We start from the raw sequence: 22238 nt of genomic DNA, 5'->3' as shown, positions 1-22238 counted from the left end.
TACTAATTCTAAAGCCAGAAAATGAGGAGATTGGTGCCCTGCATAAGAGAATAATGTTTTCGTTCTGTATAGGGCTCCCACAGGGTAAATCAGTGAAGTGGTAATCTTTTGTATATTAGGTTGGTGCAAAAGTAATCTCAGTTTTTGCAATTACTTTTGCATTGACCTATGCTTCTCTCTTCTGAGTTTCATTGTTAATATGAGCCAGTCTCCTGGGTCACACACAGAAAACTCAAGTTTCCAGATGTGAGGACAAGACCTTGAAACATGATGTCTCCACCAACGTAAGAGCACCAAAGTTCACTCTGTCTTGGTGACAGGGCAGCTGGCTCTTTCCTGAGTCTCTTTTTCTACTTTATTTTGGCCTACTTTGCTTTTTTTTTTTTTTTTTTTTTTGAGATGGAGTCTCACTCTGTCGCCCATTCTGGAGTGCAGTGGTGCAATCTCGGCTCACTGCAACCTCCGCCCCCGGGTTCAAGCAATTCTCCTGCCTCAGCCTCCCAAGTAGCTAGGATTACAGGCACCTGCCACCACACCTGGCTAATTTTTGTATCTTTAGTAGAGATGTGGTTTCACCATGTTGGCCAGGCTGGTCTTGAACTCCTGACCTCAAGTGATCTGCTTGCCTTGGCCTCCCAAAGTGCTGGGATTACAGGCATGAGCCACTGTGCCTGGCCCCACTTTGAAATTTTTAACAAAACGTACCCAGATTACTTCAAGAGAGTGTGAGAAAGGTGCCATAAGAATATTAGTGATATGGACAAAAGGATTATTCAGAAAGAAGAACAATCACTTACAGCTGATATAATCCAAAAAGGCTTCATGGTGGAAAAAGTTTAGCATTTCCACAAAAAGAAAGAAAAGACATTCAAAGTTGTTCACAGAAACAGTGAACAACTGGCACAAAGGAAAAAATGATGGAGCTGAGTAGGGAAGTTTAAGAAAAAAGGAATTATTTGACAAGACCACATATGAGGTTCTGTAGGAGAGGTGTCAGAAAGTGAAGGTTAAAAAGAAAGACATTAATGATTGAATAAATCATAAGAACTGTTACTATATATATGTTCTTGGGCCTGACCAATGATCTCATTTTGTGCATCTTTTTTATTCATATTTGGTCTCTGAAAAGCAACTAAAGAAGATTAATCTCTCTTTTTTAATAGAATGTATAAGGCAACAGCTTCATACTACCCAATATTTTCCAAAAATAAAGCAGAGACTAAATTTCAAGAAAATTCTCAATTGTTAGAGGTTACAATCGAGTAATCTATGACCTAATATCTCACAAAGTCTGCATGAGACATCACTTTGAGAATAGCTTGGGAACAAAGATATTCAAATGGCCTCCAAAAGGTGCCATAAGAACATTAGTGATACAGACAATAAACTTGTTCTAACTTAATAGTTCTTTTACAATGAAAAATAAAGGAAAATCGGAAGTGTCACTAAATCAGAAACAGCTGCAAATTTAATTGACTATTTTATTGTTCAAAATAAGAAAATCAGAAAAAATAAAACTAGTTAATGCTAATGTCTTACAGGGATAAACACTGTCTTTGTGATGTTCTTTGCAATGGCAACTGGAAAAAAAATTTCATTCTCAAAAAGAAATTTATTCTCAGAAGCAAGACAAACTCAAAGAACTTTCCGCACCAATTTTATTTTTATTTACTTATTTTTTAGAGACAGAGTCTTACTATGTCGCCTAGGCTGGAGTGCAGTGGCACAATCACAGCTCGCTGCAGCCTTGAACTCCTGGCTCAAGCAGTCCTCTCACCTCATCCTCTTGAGTAGCCGAGACTACAGGCACAAGCCACTGCTCCCAGCCTGCATCAATTTTAGATCCACTGTGAGAAACAAGGAATCGGCTGCATTTGTGTTCTTTGCTATGTTGCCAGCACCTAGAACAGTGTCTGGCATGTAACAGGCAGTCAATAATATTTGCTGTGTTGTAAAAACCTTTCCTCCAATTGTTTTTCACACCCAAACTCTATACAACCAAACCAAACTAATCCAAGAGGACTCAACCTAACCCATATGAAATTGTAAAAGAACTATTAAGTTAGGACAAGGGGAAAGCCAGGAATCTTGAGTAAGAGCATTATTAGGCTATTACAAATAATTTTTTTAGTGCTCACATATATGAGATTTTTTTCCAACGTATACCATGATGGCAAGTGAAAAGAAACAATGTGAAGGAAGGAAAGAAGGGAGGGAGGACCAACGTGTGGTTATGAACATAGAGCAAAGGGATTTTTCTACCTTTTAGATCTATCCAGCGTAGTTTTTTAAATATGTGACTTCAGCAAAATAATCATATTTTAGCATTTTCATCAGCAGGATCAAGGGCTAAAATAATACCCATGAAGCAAACTTTAAAAGTTGTATAATTACCATTGCTCTGAGACAATTTCAAGTAAGTCTTTATTAAACATGTAGAGGGCTTTGTAAAGAGTATGTCAATATTTCATTATCTTTACAATCTGAATCTTGAACCAAATTTAAAAGACATTTTCTATTGATGTGCTGACAAGATGAAAGAGAAACGCAGATGAGTAACATTAAATATTTCCTTTGGGTTATATAAAATTAGGTGCTTTTAACACTAATTTTCTACCTTTCATTTTAATTTTGGAAATACTTGAAATTAGAACACAACTTCACTTATAAAAACACATACAGGGAGGATTGATACATATCCATTTCCAAATGTGTCATCCATGTTTAATCTAATTTGCATAATTGTAATTTCAACTAAACCATTTCTTTTTATGAGGTCCTTTCCTTTGATTTTTAATATATACTGATAATTACCTCATCTATGCTAGATAAAAGCAGGAAATGGTGGCTGCCTAGTTATACTTCATTCACGGTTACCACATCATCCATGATTGCTACACAACTCTAAATTAATGGAGGCATTGCAATTCCACCTCATGTAGAACAACTAAAGGTCTGAAAACCCTTATGGTTCCAAAGAAGAATTATCGGTAACACCTTTTCACTATGCATTCTGCCAGTTTCACCCGCAAAATAAATAATAATTCACTGTTCTCTCAAACAAAAAAGGTCTGTCTGTAGAAAGGGTTCAATTGCTATTAGAACAAAAATATTTTCAAATTTAAAAATAGTAAAGGATTTCTCTGTAAAATAATAAAGGAAAACCATCCAGGTTCCTGGCTTTGGGGTCCTGAATGAAAGAGAAATGAATCCATAGGAATTTCTACATATAAATAAATTAGTCATTAATATAACTTTATATTATCAATGCTCACACTAGAGTTCATAAAATAACACATGTTTATATTAAAATTTTATGAAGCAATTCCATGAGATAAAATTAAAATATTTCAAATATGATTTAAAAAGAGCAAAGTCACCTCTACTTGTGATGCCAAATGTGCTTTCTCCTTGTCTTTTCTCTCCATGCACCGTTTCACTTCCTCTAACTCAGATGCCATTGCACTGAAGTTCAGCTGCACTCTCAAATCTGACATTTGCTTCTCCAGGTCCTGTTTTTCCCGCTCAGCCCCTTAAAAGACAAAATGCAAGGCTCAAGGGTTGTTCTTTATTCACAGAAGAATGTACTTTCAAATAGTACTGAGCCCTGATGTTTCAATATTCTAGCTATCATAATCCATTTATTGACACTGTTACTCAACAGACTTTGCCAGCCTGTTGTTTCAAGTTTTATAGCTTTCAAAAACATATACATTGCTATGTCATCAAAAATTATTCCAGTTTGATACTAAAACTTAAAATGTTACCTGATTTCTACTGCAATTTATTTCAAGAAAACCATACACATTTTTAAATTTTCCTCACATCTCTACATTATCTCCAAACAGTAAAACAAAAAGAGTTTTCAACTAAGCTACTTCATCTACAAAATATTTTTTTTGCAACATAAACAACAAATGATGCTATTAAATCTCTGATTGTCTATGACCAACCAATTGACTAATCCTTACTCATCTGGAGATTATTACCTGAAATTAATAAATCATTTAACAATATAAGTTTAGTATTTAAATCAACATGAAATACTTGACCTGTGCTACACAGGGGACTATAATACCTTCTTCTAATATAAGGACAAATAACAAAACTTCATCCTCAATGAGCTTACATCCTGATGTGGTTTGGCTCTGCCCCACCCAAATCTCATCTTGAATTGTAGCTCCCATAATTCCCACATGTTGTGGGAGGGACCAAGTGGGAGGTAACTGAATCATGGGGGCAGCTCTTTCCATGCTGTTCTCATGATAGTGAATAAATCCCATGAGATCTGATGGTTTCATAAAGGAGAGTTCCCCTACACAAGCTCTATTCCCTGCCACCATGTAAGACATGCCTTTGCTTTTCCTTTGCCTTCCACCATGATTGTGAGGCCTCCCCAGCCATGTGGAACTGTGAGTCCATTAAACCTCTTTCCTTTATAAATTACCTAGTCTCAAGTATGTCTTATTAGCAGTGTGAGAACTGACTAATACATATCCCAAGAACAGAGACAAAATATAAAGTACTTTATGGAGTCTAAAATGTCAACAATTGGAATATATACTGTCATTTTAAAACTACTATCTTTCTAGTGGTTTCCTTTCCAGAAAAAAAAAAAAAGGAGGGAATGAAAGAAGAAGACACTAATAAATTAAATTTATACATCATTCATAAAATACATTCCAACTTCAGAATATTAGTGTTCAAAATTGTACATATTAGAATGGAAGACATATGGGCATTTCAATAGGATGATAAGAGCACTGATAGATACATGTGGATAATACAGAAACAGTACAAACAGTAAAAGGGATTAGCTCTGTCTCAGTAAGGAACTAAAGTAGGAAGAACTGAGAATTAAGTCAGACTTAAAGAATGAATACAAAATTTCACCAAGCAAAGGAGAAGGAGTTGGGGTGTTTTTAGGGAAAGCACATACCATAAAGCATACAGGTACAAAACTCAATTTAACATTCAGGGAATTGCACATACAGTAGTTTCAAGTAGCTAATACATCTCATATGTTATGAGGGTGGAAGGAGGGAGTGTCAACAGAGTTTATGTGTTGCTAGGAAACTTAGAAGAATTTATCCTACAAACCAAGCATCAGCAAACATTTTCTATAAAGGATCAGATAATAAATATCTTAGCTATATGATTTCTGTCACAACTACTCAATTCAACCACTGTATTGCAAAAGTAGCCTAGACATTGCATAAATGAATGGGAGTAGCTGTGTTCCAATAAAGTTTATTTACAAAAACAGGTGGCAGTCTGGATTTGGCCCATGAGCCCTACTTTCCCTACTTCTGATAGGTATCCAACCTGCAAATGTACATATTTATCTATTTGTAAATGTATTTGTTTATTTTATAAATATATGTATTTTATTTTATATATATGTGTATATTTGTGTGCATATAACATGTCTCAATAATATGTATTGATACGTTTCTTGATATATCCACATGGATGTAACATTAGAATGAATATATATTATATAAAATATGAAGGCATGTATGTATACATATATGTATACTTTATGAAACATATATATTTGATATGGAGATATATTTTGGTATGTTTACATATATATATACTAGTGAAGATAAATATACACACACATCTATACATACATACACATGAAATATATGTAATGAAACATTTCCCAAAAAAGTTAAAATATTTAAAACAAAAAGTATAAAGTATAAACAGCATTACAAACACTCCATTTTGCAGAATGCTTGGTCAGTATAGGATAGCAGTTAAGATCTCAAGTTTGGGGAAAAAAAAAATTGGAGTCTGCTACTTCCCTCATGTGTGATCTTGGGCAAGTAACTCAACCTCTTTATTCTTGGGTCCTTTTTATAATCATTAATATAGAAATAAGAAATAAGAATAGTGCCCTTTAGTAGTAGAAAAGAAAATAGATTACAGAGAAGCCAGAATAGGTAAGACAAGAGAGTACTACATGTCCTATACTGACCCAAGCATGCTGAAGCTGGGGCAGTGGGAATAAGAAAGAGAATGTTGCAAATTCAGAAGATATCAGGATGTATAAATAGGCATGAGGTAGAAACTAATTATATGGAGGAGAGAATAAATAATTTCTATGTTCTTTGCATTTTAGGCTTGGATGTCTGGATGGAGGATGATGCCACACTGAGACAGGAAAGAAAAACATGTTTTGAGACGATGAATTCAGCTGTGTATCAACATGCATTCTGAGGAACAGCATATGGACATATCCAATGAGCAACTCCATCCGGAGGGCCAATGGTTAGGAGAGCAAATAGAGCTAGATTTAGGAATTATCACCTTTAGGTGATAATTTTTAATCAATTCCCAGGCAGAAATACTAAGTAACAAAAGCCATGAATAGGATAGAAGGCAAAACCAACATTTAAAAGACAAACTGTGAACACAGCAAAAAGATTCAAATACAAAGAATGTAAATAACTAAGGCAGAAGAATTAGGAAAGGCAAGGGGCATACAAGTCAGAGGAAGAGTTTCAAGAAGGAAGAAGAAATAAGCAGGTAACAGTAAAATAAGTAATGCAACGACATCCTTGGAATTGACAGAGGAGATTTCTAGCAAATCATGCAAAGTCAATTTTACAAATAGAGGTGGAACCCATTTTGCAGTGGGCAGAGGAAGAAATACCAGCTGAAAATGTGGTAAGTATGATTTCTAATGTAGAACTGTCTTTAAATAATGTAAGTATTCTGTAAAGATGAAAAACTCCACAATTGTTAAAAGGTGAAGAAGTCCATTATCACATATATAAAAAAACTTCCAAAATTTTTTTCATACCTGATAAGTAGCTAAGAAAAGCTCAATATTTTTAGTCCTCCAAGACTTAAAACAGAAATAATTACATTTTATGAGGTATCAAAACATAACAAATGTGTTGGTCTTTTTTCCAACAATTCCTATGTGCATCTTTATGAAATTTGATGAAGAAGCTAACAGCTTAGGATTGTTTAAAAATAAGTGATATTCTGGGTCAAATGATAAATTATATCACATGAAACTTAATGAAACTTAATGGCATACAAATAAAAATATGCTAAGGTTTGGACATAGTTTATTTGTCCTCACCAAATCTCATGGTGACATTTTATCCCCACTATGGCTGTTGGGAGATGGGGCCTACTGGGAGGTGTTTGGGTCACGGAGACAGGTCCCTCATGAACGGCTTGGTGTCCTTCTTGTAGTAGGAGTGAGTTCTTGCTCTCCTGGATTGGTTTTCAAGGGAACTGATTAGTTCAGACTAGAGTGGGATGCCAGAACGCCAGGACATCCCTTGAATTTGGTCCCCCTTTACACATCCCCACTCCCCATTTGACCTCTTTTGCATTGTTTGGATGGAGCACAAAACTCCTCCCCAGAATTCCAGCAGATGCTAGAGCCATGCTTCTGGTACAGCCTACGGAACTGCGATCTAAATAAAGCTTTTTTCTTTGTAAATTATCCAGCCCCAGGTATTCCTTTAGTGTAACACAAAACAGACTAAGAAAATATATTAGAATAGCTTTGTCAAAATTTGTCATCCATTGAAGATTTTCTGGCAATGTGGAAATTCTAGCTTAGGCAACATATGGAGGTGTATTTGGAAAGCCTGGGGCAATGTTTACCTTCCCTGAATTTAATAGTACATCAAACACTTATAAAAATTTCACCAATACTTTGAGCATTTGAGTAGGAAGCCTCATTATTGGAATAATACAGAAGCTGAGCAATGTGAACTCACCTAATAGAAACCATTATATAATCTCAATATTATCATTATTAAACCTGAACATACATCCAGTCATTAAATTCCATAATTTAAATTAACACCTCCACGGAGAAGGTATCCTAATATTTTTCAAACACAAAGTATTCCTAATCCACATAAAAAGCCAGTGATACAGCTCATGACCACTTCTGAGTTGTGATTAATTTTTGTCACCAACTCCAGATAACAAAAAAGATAGGGTATTGACTTTAATTTCTCTTATATTGAAAATTGAGATAAGAGAATGTGAAAGACAGAGCGACATTTACAATTTAAGTACCAAGACTGGTACACACTTACACATATGCACATACATTTGGGCATGGGAATAGGAGGCTGGAAAAACTACTGCTTTTGCAGGCTCTTTCTAAGAGAAAGCCCCATGGTTAAGTAGGTGTAATAACCCAAATGGGTTTGAACCAAGCAGGGAAGATATTAAAATGGGATGATGCTAAATTGTTATCAACTTATCAGAAAATTTTTAATAGATCAAGAAATAGTATGACATGAGCATCACAAAGGAATGCAATTCTGAGGATGAAAAGTATTTTCTAAGAAAAACCAAAACACCCCCACACAAATTATCACATTATTAGGTACAAAGCTACTTTTACCTCTCCTAAACCTCCAGTCCTCCCCTTGTTCATCCTGATAGTTTGACTGTTGCTTGGAAATCTGAGATACTTGATGCTGTAAACCCTTTCGATCACCCTCTGCTTTCGTAAGTTGTGTACGCAGTTCTTCTACCTAAACACATGGTCAAAAATCAAACATCGGTTTTCACAATCAGAGAAAGACCTACTTCAAATGGGCTATTGTAAACACAAGTTGAATCCGGGTTAATCTCCTTCCAAGCATAGTGGAACGGTTTCCTGCTCCATTTCCTCATTCCTCTCATTTCTTCCACAAAGAATAAATGAATGGTTTTTCCTTCTCTGTGTCCATTGAGGCAAAGAATGTGACCAGATTTTTTTTAATCATTTATTTTGTCCTCAGTCTACTCCATTACTATTAACCCAAATCAACTTCAATTAAGTATTATACTTTTTATATTTTTCTATTTTCACCCATTTGCTTTCATGTGAACATGGTCTATTGGTTGTTAAATTCAAGATAAATGATCATGATTGAGCATATTTTGATATTAAAATCATGCTCAAAATAAGTATGTAATAGAGCTGTTGAATAAACTCTAAACTCCTTGAAGTCAGAAACTGATTTATCTTTCTATCCTTAGACTGCCAAATTACCTAGCACATAGCAGGTACTTCCAAATGAACATTAAACAAGTTAACAGTGGCAAAAAGATTCAGCTAAAATCACGACAGTCTAAACAAAGAAATCTCTTGCTTCCATAACTGAAACTGGAGATTATAAGTCAGAGTTCCAAACAAATCAGAATGGAATTAAATACAAATATAAACTTCCAAAAAGGAAAGTTTGAACTCTGCCAAAATTAATTCCATGTGACCACTGGCTACAGAACAAAGTCAGCGAATATTTTCAAAGGTTTTGTAAAACAGGTGCTATCTTGTATTTTCAGCACCAATTGTCAGAATGTAATACTCCTTCTGAACATCTACAGTGCTTGACATCTTTGCCTACCCTTAGCAGATGCTGAAAGTGTGTTATATAACATACACTTCAAAACAGAAGAAAGTATAATTGCAGTTTGTATTAAACACAGAGAGGCAGTTAGAAACCCATATGCCCTTATCCAATGTATGTAAGATGGTTAAAGTTACTGAACTTTAAACATTAGAAGCGCCAAACTCCCATTATGGGCTGATGGAATGCAAAACGTTATACTTTAAAATTAAGCCTTATCGGCCGGGCGTGGTGGCTCACACCTATAATCCCAGCACTTTGGGAGGCCGAGGCGGGGAATCATGAGGTCAGGAGATCGAGAACATCCTGGCCAACATGGTGATACCCCATCTCTACTAAAAAAACAAAACATTAGCCAGGTGTGGTGGCACGTGCCTGTAATCCCAGCTACTGGGAGGCTGAGGCAGGAGAATCACTTGAACCCGGGAGGCAGAGGTTGTGGTGAGCCAAGATTGCGCCACTGCACTCCAGCCTGGCAACAGAGCGAGACTGTGTCTGAAAAAAATAAAATAAAATAAGCCTTATCTTTGGTTTAAAAGGGTCAAGTAGTACCTTGAAAACATGAATTAAAGACAATGATGTTATTCAAAGTAACCTAAACATGCAAAGGTCTGTTTTATGTAGTTTACTTCTTCCTTTACTTCCCAATGCCTCCTGGAATAAAATTAAGCTCCTGGGAAAATTTTATCTTATACATTCATACTTTTACACTGCTCATGCTAAGAGAGATAAGTAGTAAGTTGTAGCAGCAATCAGCAAGACACACTGTCACAGTAGGGACTTTAGCTGGTGTTTGTACTAGCTTTCTCTGAATTTCCCCGAAAGAATTTCATCTTTTGCTTAGGTGTGCTAATATACATTCCTTAGGAAAACATTTTTTCTAGACCTAGTTTTTTTTTTTTCCTTTCACGAAGACATTTAAATAGAGCTACTCAATCCTGATTTAATGTAAAAGTTTATTTAATAACTTGCATAGACTTACCTGATGCAAAAGTGTTTCTCGGCTGCCTTCTGATTGATTCAATAACCTTCGAGATAGCTCCAATTCCTGTTCAAGCTAGAGTTTCAACAAAGGATAAAGAAAAATGTCCAATGGAGCAGAAGGTAACTAAATTATTATGGGCACAGTTTAAAAGGAGAAAAGTGGAAAAGTTTTCAGAAGACATTTACAGCTAATATAAAAGAATAAATATCTCACTATGAACATATATCAATACTTCCATTAAAATAATGTTAATTGTATAACATAAAGTGAACTAGACCAGGCCTCAGAAGTCTGGGATCTAGTAAGTTTCATCTCAACTGTGAGCCAGTCCAAGTCTCTTCCCCTTTGGCCTCCATTCTGTCATCTCTAAAATAAGAAATTTATATTGAACAGTCTCTAAGATCCCTTCCAGTTCTAAATCTCTTTAATCTAAATTCTAAGGCAATTTTTTTCTTTAAATTAGAATATATAGTGTCAAATTAACTAAATTAGAATAAAAACTGCAGGGACCCAATAACTCAAAAGTTTCATCTAATTGGTAATTTCCTACATTCCTAATATTTCTAATATTCATTCTACTAAAAATACAAAAAATTAACCAGGTGTGGTGGCAGACACCCGTAATCCCAGCTACTCGGGAGGCTGAGGCAGGAGAATGGCGTGAACCTGGGAGGCGGAGCTTGCAGTGAGCCGAGATCGCGCCACTGTACTCCAGCCTGGGCGACAGAGCAAGACCCCGTCTCAAAAAAATGTGACCAGTTAAGTGACTAAATATTCTACAAACTCCTAACATGCCTAGATGATTTCAAGTTGAAATATGTAATAGGATAGAACACAAGTTTCTTAACAATTCAGAGCTTATACGTGCTAGACTTGTTTGCATTTTGTAACAGTAAGATAGTTTTATAAAAATCATACATTTATATTAAGACACTCGTAGGTGCTTAGATTTGTAATACTTATCCTAAATTATCATTTCAATTGAACAACTGCTATCTGTATATTAATCCTTTAATAATTGTACATGTGGTAGGTGTGCCTATGAAAGAACATGAGGGAGCCTTGTGGTGATTGAACAGTTCTGTATCCTGATGGTGGTAGTGGTAACAAGAATCTATACAAGATAAAAATGGATTGAACTTCACACACACACCCAAATACAAATTAGTTATATATATAAAGCTGGTGAAATCTGTATAAACTAAGTAGATTGTACCAACACCAACTTCCTGGTTTTGATATTGAATGGCAATTATGCAAAATGTTACCATTGAGGGAAACTGGGTGCATGGGACCGCTCTATGCATCTTGTTTTACAATATCCTATAAATCTATAATTATTTCAAAATATATCTTTAAATCCCAAAATACAATTTTTTAAAAATTATACATGTGGCTCATAAAACAAATGTCATACTAAAAAAAAAGTAAAGCATATGTGGGGATTACAGAATCCACATAAAATACTGTCCTGTTCTTTAGTCTCTATGGAGAAATAGAGTGAAGAAATCATACTTGAAGCAAAATGACTTTGAAATCAACCAAAGCCCATATTGATCATAATCTGTGTAATTTCAACATCGCAACTCCCAAAGGGCAAATTTGATGACCTAACATACTTCGCTCACCCTAAAAGCAGCAGGGAAGCTGCCTTTACATAAGTTGGTGAAATAAAATAGAGGCAATGGTAGGTAGAAAAAAGCAATACAGAGTAAAGAACAGGGCAAATTTTCACTTCAGCATTCATTACTTTGAGCTCATCCTTAAATCTACTTATTCCCAAGTTAAGGAAGAGTTTTTTGGCCTCTGAATTCCTTTCTAGCTCTAAAGTGCTAAGCTCTACGTGTTCATAGACATGAACACACAGTTCACAAACATGAATATATGTCAAAGGTCATTGACATTTAATAGAAATAGAGAATGTTTTCAGAACTGGCTGCTTACTATATCTGTCCACTATAAAGAAAATGAATATAACCAAAATATTCAGTCTCCAAACGACAGGTCTCTTGTAACCCTGCAACGAAGTCAAGTTCTTTAAATGTTTCCAACAAGAAAAAGTAAAGTTTAATTCACCTCTCACAAAAGAGAGTGGTCATAGATGACAAGGTAGCAAACAACTTGCTTATCTGTCTCCAAGAGCAAGTCCCAGCAAGTAGAAGAGCTGTTGAATCAATTGACTCCACATAAAAAGATAAAGAACTCACAGTGTTCTAAAGGATCCTGGGACACTTTGCCAGGCACTCAACAAATACCATTGGCCCCAAACCACTTTATTCTTTGAAAGATAACTTTTAAAATCTTACTTGATTCTTCTCAGTTTCAGTTTGTCTTAGCTTATTTTTTATTGTCCCCTCATGCTCATCTGCTTTAGCTTCTTGCTTCTTTAGTGCCTGGAATGAAAGAGGTGGAAAAAAAATTATTCCAAAATATGTACAAAACTGAAAGTCACTACTAGACTTTATTATGTATTAGGGCTGAGGAAGACATGGATATGAGTTACACAAAATCTATAAATTACAACCTGCTCATTCACTGTAACCCTAAAAACACTTCAGTGGGGATAAAATATAAACAATTCCTGATCATCCTAATTAATATTCACTTCGTTTCCCTTTTTTCCCCATCTTTGGGAATTTTATTACATTATTTAGAGGGCCTAGATAGCTAACAGTTTTCTCGGAAACAAATATTCTTTTCTACAGTTTCCCCTCTTTAATAAAATGAGGAAAAAGAAAGTTAAGAAAACACACATTTCAAAAGTTAACTATAAAAGTGTTTGCTTTGGTTTGTTTCTATGTTAGAACAAAATTAAACTTAAAGGGGAAAATTATACTTGGAACTGTCTTTCATAATATCTGAAATGCATTCCATTTGTTTAAAAAATATTTTTAAAAATTTTAGTGTTTAGACTTAGCAAGGTGTATGTGTAAAGTCCATACGGCTTGTGAAAAGCCAAGCTGCCAGAAGCTTTTTCCAACAAGATCAACAGAAAAACAATTTTTAGGCAAACAGCAAAATATGTTAAAAACTGCTTTGATGCAAGTATACTCAGTCAATTTCAGCTCCCTCTGCCATAATTCCTACTCTCAAATAGAAATTGAGTAAAGAGGCAGAGAAGCATCAACAAAATGAAAAATAATTTTGATTTGAGAATAACATTATCACACTTTTATAGTGTTTAGTATGTCCAGGCATTCTTCTTCTTACCTATAATAAATAAATATATTACATATATTCAAAATATACATTTACTCCTCATGATGATTCTATGATGATTATTCCAAGCCCATTTTATTAAAGGGGAAATTGGAGCACAAGGAGTTGAATCATTTGCCTAACGTCACTCACCTACTTAGTGACAGAGACAGGATACAGATTCTGGCTGCCTGCCTCTTAACAACTGAGTGCACTGCTTCTTCATATCGAAATAATAATACCAAACTTATAGGGTAGTGGTGAAAACTAAATGGTTTGATATCTGTAGAGCAATAAAGCAATATCTGGCTCCTAGCAAATATGCAATAAAATACAACTATTATTATTAGGTAATAATAATAGCCTGGGTAACAGAGTGAGACCCTCAAAAAAATTAAATAAAAAAAATCCAAATTTCATTGTAGATTCTGGATATTAGCCCTTTGTCAGATGAGTAGGTTGCAAAAATTTTCTCCCATTCTGTAGGTTGCCTGTTCACTCTGATGGTAGTTTCTTTTGCTGTGCAGAAGCTCTTTAGTTTAATTAGATCCCATTTGTCAATTTTGGCTATTGTTGCCATTGCTTTTGGTGTTTTAGACATGAAGTCCTTGCCCACGCCTATGTCCTGAATGGTATTGCCTAGGTTTTCTTGTAGGATTTTAATGGTTTTAGATCTAACATCTTTAATCCATCTTGAATTAATTTTTGTATAAGGTGTAAGGAAGGGATCCAGTTGCAGCTTTCTACATATGGCTAGCCAGTTTTCCCAGCACCATTTATTAAATAGGGAATCCTTTCCCCATTTCTTGTTTTTGTCAGGTTTGTCAAAGATCAGAGAGTTGTAGATATGTGGCATTATTTCTGAGGGCTCTGTTCTGTTCCATTGATCTATGTCTCTGTTGTGGTACCAGTACCATGCTGTTTTGGTTACTGTAGCCTTGTAGTATAGAACAGACTTCTCAAAGGAAGACATTTATGCAGCCAAAAAACACATGAAAAAATGCTCATCAGCACTGCCCATCAGAGAAATGCAAATCAAAACCACAATGAGATACCATCTCACACCAGTTAGAATGGCCATCACTAAAAAGTCAGGAAACAACAGGTGCTGGAGAGGATGTGGAGAAATAGGAACACTTTTACACTGTTGGTGGGACTGTAAACTAGTTCAACCATTGTGGAAGTCAGTGTGGCGATTCCTCAGGGATCCAGAACTAGAAATACCATTTGACCCAGCCATCCCATTACTGGGTATATACCCAAAGGACTATAAATCATGCTGCTATAAAGACACATGCACACGTATGCTTATAGCGGCACTATTCACAATAGCAAAGACTTGGAACCAACCCAAATGTCCAACAACGACAGACTGGATTAAGAAAATGTGGCACATATACACCATGGAATACTATGCAGCCATAAAAAATGATGAGTTCATGTCCTTTGTAGGGACATGGATGAAACTGGAAAACATCATTCTCAGTAAACTATCGCAAGGACAAAAAACCAAACACCACATGTTCTCACTCATAGGTGGGAATTGAACAATGAGAACTCATGGACACAGGAAGGGGAACATCACACTCCGGGGACTGTTGTGGGATGGGGGGAGGGGGGAGGGACAGCATTAGGAGATATACCTAATGCTAAATGACGAGATAATGGGTGCAGCAGAACAACATGGCACATGGATACATATGTAACAAACCTGCACATTGTGCACATGTACCCTAAAACCTAAAGTATAATAAAAAAAAAAACAGATAATACTCAAAGAGAGACATTTTTAAATCAACCAAATCAAAATTACAAGCCATTTCTTTAAACCTTAATAATAAATGTTAACTAATTTACTACCTTTATTTAAGGGTGTAAGCCTGCACTGGATTTCTTTTCCATTTGACTTAAATCAAGCAACTTAGAATTATATTACAACTGACCCAGTAAAAGCAGTTATAAAAGAAGAAAAAAAAAATCACATGCCAATGAATTTCAATAATTATGTTATTTTGTCCTTTAAAGCTTGTTTGTCTCCTAAAAGCAGCTTAGCTAAAAACTATCATGTGCCCTGCTCCAGGATTTAGATCGTCTTTTACACGTTTAAGATCACAGCAACAACAATGAGCCTTAATAGAGGGTCCCCAGGGCACATTTAAATCTTTAATAACAACAATTTTTCTTCTTTCCCTTAAGTGTGTCATATCGTGTATTGTACTGCCTTTCCTTAGAGGTAGGTGATTCTAAACTCTCACAGTTGTATATAATAAAAAAAAGAAAGGTAGCTTTTCCTTTTAGAGAGTAGTAAAAAGGGGAAAAGAAAAATGTTTGTAGACCTCCCACTTAACCATAAAAACCTCTACAACATTGACAACAAGCATGTTTATCAAGAGGCTCTAACAGATAACACACTCCAAGATGTAGAACAAATAGGGAATTAAAGGCCCTTTGTCTGCTTTAAATGGACCAGCAAGCTTGGTTAAGAATGATGGCATGGGAATGAAATAAAAATCACATGTTAATTCCCACACAGGCCAATGAAATTTCCGGAGAAAAATTATAAACATAACCTATCCCAAGTTCTCCTAATCACTCAGCAGTGCTACAATTGCACACCTTTGGTCACAAGGGCAAGAACATGTAGATTATTCACTGATAAACTAACAACACTATAGAAAAACAAGTCTGTGCTCATATTAAACAGTCAGTAGCATTTACTTGAAGGTACAAACTATCAAATCAGATTTTTTTCCAGTAACAATAAAGAATGAAAAAGTTATATCACTGAAAACTAGAAAATCATTGTTCTTACTATATTTTGTAATTAAATTCTTCACATGGGTAGAAAATAAAAGCCAGTGAAAAAATATTTTAAGCTTAACGGAATATAATGTGATTCCAATCCAAATTAGACCACATGAGCTATAAACTGAAGTTACAAGTTGTTTATATTTATGTATATTAAAATTTTGAGGTAGCTTTAGGGACATTTTCAATCAAACAAAAACTCTATTAAGTACTGAGTATGTATAAAACACTATCATGGAAACTTCATTTAATTAAAATATTTTTAAGATGAAAATCTGATGTCTATCTCTAAAATTCTTTTTGGACGCTGAAACACAGCTCCAAAGCCATCAAACATCAATAAAATAATACATATTTTTAAAAGGACTCTATATGCATAATACAGCAGGATTTTATTGCTCAGAACATGTACTACTCATTTATATTAACACATACTTTTTTTGTCATGTTCTTTGAATTTCTAAGTTATGCTTTTTCTCAAATCAAATTAGAGATTCCTCCCCCATGAGAACTAGCTAAAGTAATGGAAAATTTTAGCCTTTAAGTTCATCCAGTTGGGGATTATCTGTGCCAACAAAAACCAAAATGAAAAAAAATTAAGTTTCTTTTCAAGGCAAAAAAACAAAACAACGCATTCATACTCTAAATCCCTGAACCAATATCTAATTTAAAAATAGCTAGGTGGATATTACTTAAATTGTTCAAAGAAATTTATTTTTCAGCCATGACCAAGGAAAGGAAATTCTATAACAACAACTACAACTTAAAACATAAAAAATAAAACAAACCGCACACACCACACACTTTGGTAGGTGAAAAGTAGAAATGCTTGATAAAAGTCCAAAAGGAATTCAATATTGATACTATTATGATATATTATGATACCATACATACTTGAGGGATATCAAAGTAAGGGAGAAATTCAAAAAACTTGGTACAAATTGAAATGTGTGTATTTTCCCGATGGAAATGGTAAGCACTTAAGTCACAAAATACAACAATTCCTCTTTTTCAAAAGGTAATATCCAATATCATGTAGTAAAGTAGGATTGATCATATGTTAAATACTATTTCTAATAGTAATAGTAATCCTTAATAACATTCCTTAAAGATACCTATGGTATTTAAACATAAAGCTCAAGGTTTTATTTTAAGAATGGCCTAGATGTGTTTTTTTTTTTCATTTTTCTCTTCTTATAAGATGTTTATTATTTCAAGAATCCACAAGGGCTCTTATACGAATTATCTTGGTGGAAGAGATGGATGCTTTTTACTGACCTACTTTCTCCAATGAACAAACTTCTTGGTTCCACTATGCCCATACCTATGGAATCTACCACTGTTTAGGGCATCCAGTGCCAATGAACCCAAACAAGGTCATGAGATTAATCACCAATTCCCTTTGCTCTGTTTTGTGGACACAATCTTTACCCTAAACCTAGCCAAGGGCCTCATAGAAGGCTAACTAGACCAGAGACGATGAATGAATCAGCAAAAATTCAATACCATGACTGCAAAAATAAAGGTAAAACCCCTGTTGACTAGTGTCAGGATTTCATTCTTCAAACGTTATAAATTTGCCAATCTGCAAAACGAAACCTTAATTACTTCATAAAAAAGCCAGTATGCTAAAAAGACATACAAATCTTTTAACTTCTTTAATTCAAAAGCAACAATGGTAATGAGTATTATTCCCTAACATGCCATTGCTTTTACTGGAACAGATTATATTTTTATGCAATCTTTTACTTAATAAAATCTTGCAAGTAAAGTTAAATGTGAGCCCAACAAGTGCACTTTCCAGGATTTCCTTCAAAATCAAAAAACAAATGCTCCTAGTAGAAGGTCTGTTTTTATCTGAGTAGTTTCCTCTCAAAAAGAGATGCATAGTTTTATTAGAAATCCAGAGTAATATAATACTTCATTTGACTTTCTAAATGCAGGACCACTGAGTTAGGATTGTTGACAAATAGAAGATCATAGATAATTATGGAAATTTAATTTAGAATTTCTCAAGTTGTATATCTTTGAACAGAAAGCTCTGTAAATATACAACATCTTTCAGTGTCCAGAGTTAAAGGATGTTATTTTATGCCTTTGGGTTTAGAAGGGTTTTTTTTGTTTTTCACTATTTTCTAATAAAAATAAAACAGTACTAAGCCAATGAATAAGTCCATCTGTAGCAAAATGGTTTTTGTTTGTACAATATTACTATGCACTCAGTAGTTGCCCAATAAATATTAATTGATAATGATGGAAATGGTCTTTATAAACAGATGGCCTAGCATAAATTCACTGAAAACATAGATAGAAACATTCCACTCTTCAAGAAAAGCATAACATAGAAATTGAACAAGTCCTAGCACACAGAAAATCTCAGTCTATTGTCAGGCAGCTGTTCAGTCAACAGGGGCAGCAGACATTTTTCATCATCATCATAGCATTAACAGCATTAAGTGTCTATTTGCATATGGTGCTGCACAAAGTGACTCACACAGATTCATGCTAGCCTTATTTGTTATAATTTACAATGACAATATTGGCAAGAACATATAAGTCCACATAGCAAAGTAAAAGTGATTAAACATAATTTGAAATCTAGTAATAGTTGGTGTGAACATAAAATATGTGTCAGGCTTAAACACAACTCACAGTAGCAATAAGAGTATTTATTTAACATATAAACTTCTATTCCCCAATAGAATTACAGGTGCTTTACAAGAACACTTACACATATGCTGAAAGATTAAGTAGAAGAAAGAAAGAATTCAGAATCCATAATAGAGTAAGTAATGACTCTTCAAGAACCTAGAAGGTGAATATAATCTCAATAGTTACCAGTGGGGAAAGAAGAGATAAAAGAAGAACAAAAAAGGCATATGGGCACTAGCTCACGGTTAGTGGGATAGTAGGATCAAGGAAGCTATAAGCAAATTGATCAACCCAGGAAGACATCCCGAAAAACATACATTTTACAAAAAAAATAAGAAAGGGTAAGATAACATATATGGTAGAATTTTGGAGAAAGACAGTCAAAATGAGAAACTGAATGGAGCAGAAAGTACATTGCAAGCATTTAATAATTAATAGCCTTTAGTATTATTTTCTTAATAAAGTAAAAAGCTTCAGAAGACATGACATAAATGTTAATTATAAAGAAATCAGATTATAAGAATTTCATGACAACTCACATTTATACATCATCTCGTAAAACTGCATCCTTCAATGAATCCAAAAGCTAACAGCTGGCATGCTACTACTTCTGTGATGTAGAATACATTTCTAAACTTTCAACTTTTGTTTTATCATTATTCAATACTAGGCTACTGAAATATATTATGAAACTGGAATATTCTTTAATCCAGCCAACTATTTCCCAGTACCAGAAAGATAATATAGCTTGTAGAGACTGTCTACAATATCTAAGTAGCTAGCTTGCTGTGTAAATGGAAATTCAATTATCAAGTACAAGGTTGAAAGAGACACTCTCCAAGGTCTCTTCAGAATTATCTTCTATAGAAGCTTTGGGGGAAAAAATATCTTTCACTGAAAAAAATACTAAAAGTGTTTTAGTGTCATCTGTAAGAGGCTGAATAACAGGGCAAGGAGGGAAATCAAGAAAAAGACTAAAGAAGGCGACTGAAGAGCATGATGCATCTCAGACCTGCATGTTTCAAGCTGTGCCAAATAGTGTTCAAACGCCTTGAAAACTAAATCCTATAATAATCAATAATTCTTCACCATCCATTTTCTTTTTATCAGCATGTTGACATTAATGGTTCTCTCACAGTCTTATAGAGAACAATGTTTATTTCATCCTTGCAAAGAAAAAATTTGTTATTTGTTACCACAAGTAACAAATACAAAGAAGAAAATAATTAGCATGGTGTATGATAATAGGACAAAGAGCAATGGTATGAATAAAAATGATAGTAAGTCAAAATTTATGTAAGTGTTTCAGCCATTGACTGGTAAAGTGCTTGACATGTAACAACAAGCAATGGGGCAGAATCACATTCATGAACAATTTCCTAAAATAATGTGAAAATACAGTCTTAGCAAAAATGCCACCTCTCTGACCCAAACTTCCCCAAGGGGCCATAAAGAGGTAATTATTTCCCCTCTGAGATATTCTGTAGACTACACAAATGTGGAATAATGCCCTTACTGCATTGCAAAGATAGTTAACATCTCTATTTCCTCAACTAAACTAGGGGTCCCTAAAAGGTGAGATAGTATTTTAGGTATCTTTAAATCCCTAGTCCCCAGCACAGTACCTGAATTATATTAGGTACATAACAGTATTGGCCAAATGAATATTTTACTGAATGAACAGTTACTATACAGTATGCAATATTTATTCATTCATTCCTTCAAGAAACACTTACCGGGCCCCTACTCTGTGCCAAGTACTGGTCTTGGTACTGGGGATGCAGCAACAAGCAAAACAGGTAAGTCCCTGCCTTCGTAAAGCCTGCATTCTGCTCAAGGGGACAGATGGTTGACAGATAATGAAAGTGTTAAGAAAACATACAACAGTGCAAGGGGCTCAGGAGTGAAGAAGTGTTTTATCTATGATAGTCAATAAGAGCTTTCTGAAGTAGAGTTCTGAACATGAGGGCACAAACCGTACAATTGTTTCACAGCTAAAAATTCCTAGCTGTGGGAACAGAAAGTGCAAGTGTCCAGGAGCAGGAGGTACCTGGTATATCCATGGAAAAGCAAGATGGCCAGGATGGTTGGCCTAGAGTTGGCAAGAAGACCGACAATAGAAAATTAAGGGCTGGGCGTGGTGGCTCACACCTTTAATCCCAGCACTTCGGGAGGCCGAGGCAGGAGAATCACTTGAGGCCAGGAGTTTGAGACCAGCCTGGTCAACATGATGAAACTCCATCTCTACTTAACATACAAAAAATTAGCTGGGTGTCATGGTGCATGCTTGTAATTCCAACTATTCAGGAGGCTGAGGCAGAGAATTGCTTGAACCTGTGAGTCAGAGGCTGCAGTGAGCCAAGATCATGCCACTGCACTCCAGCCTGGGAGACAGAGTGAGACTACATCTCCAAAAAAAAAAAAAAAAAAAAAAAGAAGAAGAAGAAGAAAGAAAGAAAATTAGGGTGAGAGGAATTCAGAAACCAGATCGGAGGGGCTCTCGTGTCTATAAATAAACCATTGATTAGCCGGACATGATAGGACATGCCTGTAATTCCAGATACTCGGGAGGCTGAGGCATAAGAATCACTTGAACCTGGGAGGTGGTGGCTGCAGTGAACCAAGATCATGCCACTGTACTCTAGCCTGGGTAACAGAATGAGACTGTCTCAAAAAAAAGAAAAGAAACCATTGAAGGGTCTTGAAGAAAGATGTGACATTATCTGATTCTGTAAAAGACCACAAGGAGGTAAGAATGGAAGCAAGGAGGCTACAGCATTAGCCCCAGCAAGAGAGGAGATGTAGTGGTACAAAATGAACAGTTTCCAATTTAAAAAAATATTTTTTAAATAGAGCTGACAAAATTTAATGATAGACTTGGTGTAAAGAACAGGAGAAAAGGAGAGGCAAGGACATAAAGGAAACATATAAAGGTTTTAAAATACAAAACATTATTTTATCAAGATGGTTATCCATCTGTTTAAGAAGAAACATATGAGCTACTTATTTCAATGAACCACACAAAAAGAATAAGATTTTGCACCTTCCAAACAAGTTCACAGGTCAGGAGGAGAAAGAACTGGAAACTGGGACCTCCAGAGACCCAAGTTTGCCCACACTTCGTGGCTTTGAATCACAGCATCACTGTAACTTGATTCCCCATCCAAGACTAACACTGGCGAGGAACACTTCAGGATCTCATTCTC

General features: G+C 35.2%; 1 protein-coding gene across 2 annotated transcripts in view; it reads right to left on the bottom strand.

The window, feature by feature from the left end:
* Window positions 1-22238, bottom strand: part of CEP128 (centrosomal protein 128) — a 456203-nt gene that overhangs the window by 342199 nt on the left and 91766 nt on the right. For both annotated transcript variants that reach the window (XM_030803555.1, XM_004091859.2), the window contains exons 10-13: window positions 12681-12767; window positions 10372-10446; window positions 8396-8528; window positions 3381-3532 (exon numbers count right to left, since the gene is read on the bottom strand). In XM_030803555.1, the coding sequence (XP_030659415.1) occupies window positions 3381-3532; window positions 8396-8528; window positions 10372-10446; window positions 12681-12767 (447 nt within the window). The remainder of the gene's footprint in view (window positions 1-3380; window positions 3533-8395; window positions 8529-10371; window positions 10447-12680; window positions 12768-22238) is intronic.

The sequence above is a fragment of the Nomascus leucogenys genome, chromosome 22a (assembly GCF_006542625.1).
Source record: "Nomascus leucogenys isolate Asia chromosome 22a, Asia_NLE_v1, whole genome shotgun sequence".
In the NCBI taxonomy this organism is placed as follows: domain Eukaryota; kingdom Metazoa; phylum Chordata; class Mammalia; order Primates; family Hylobatidae; genus Nomascus; species Nomascus leucogenys.
Note: the sequence above shows the minus strand (reverse complement) of the source record. Positions and strands in the feature narration are given on the sequence as shown.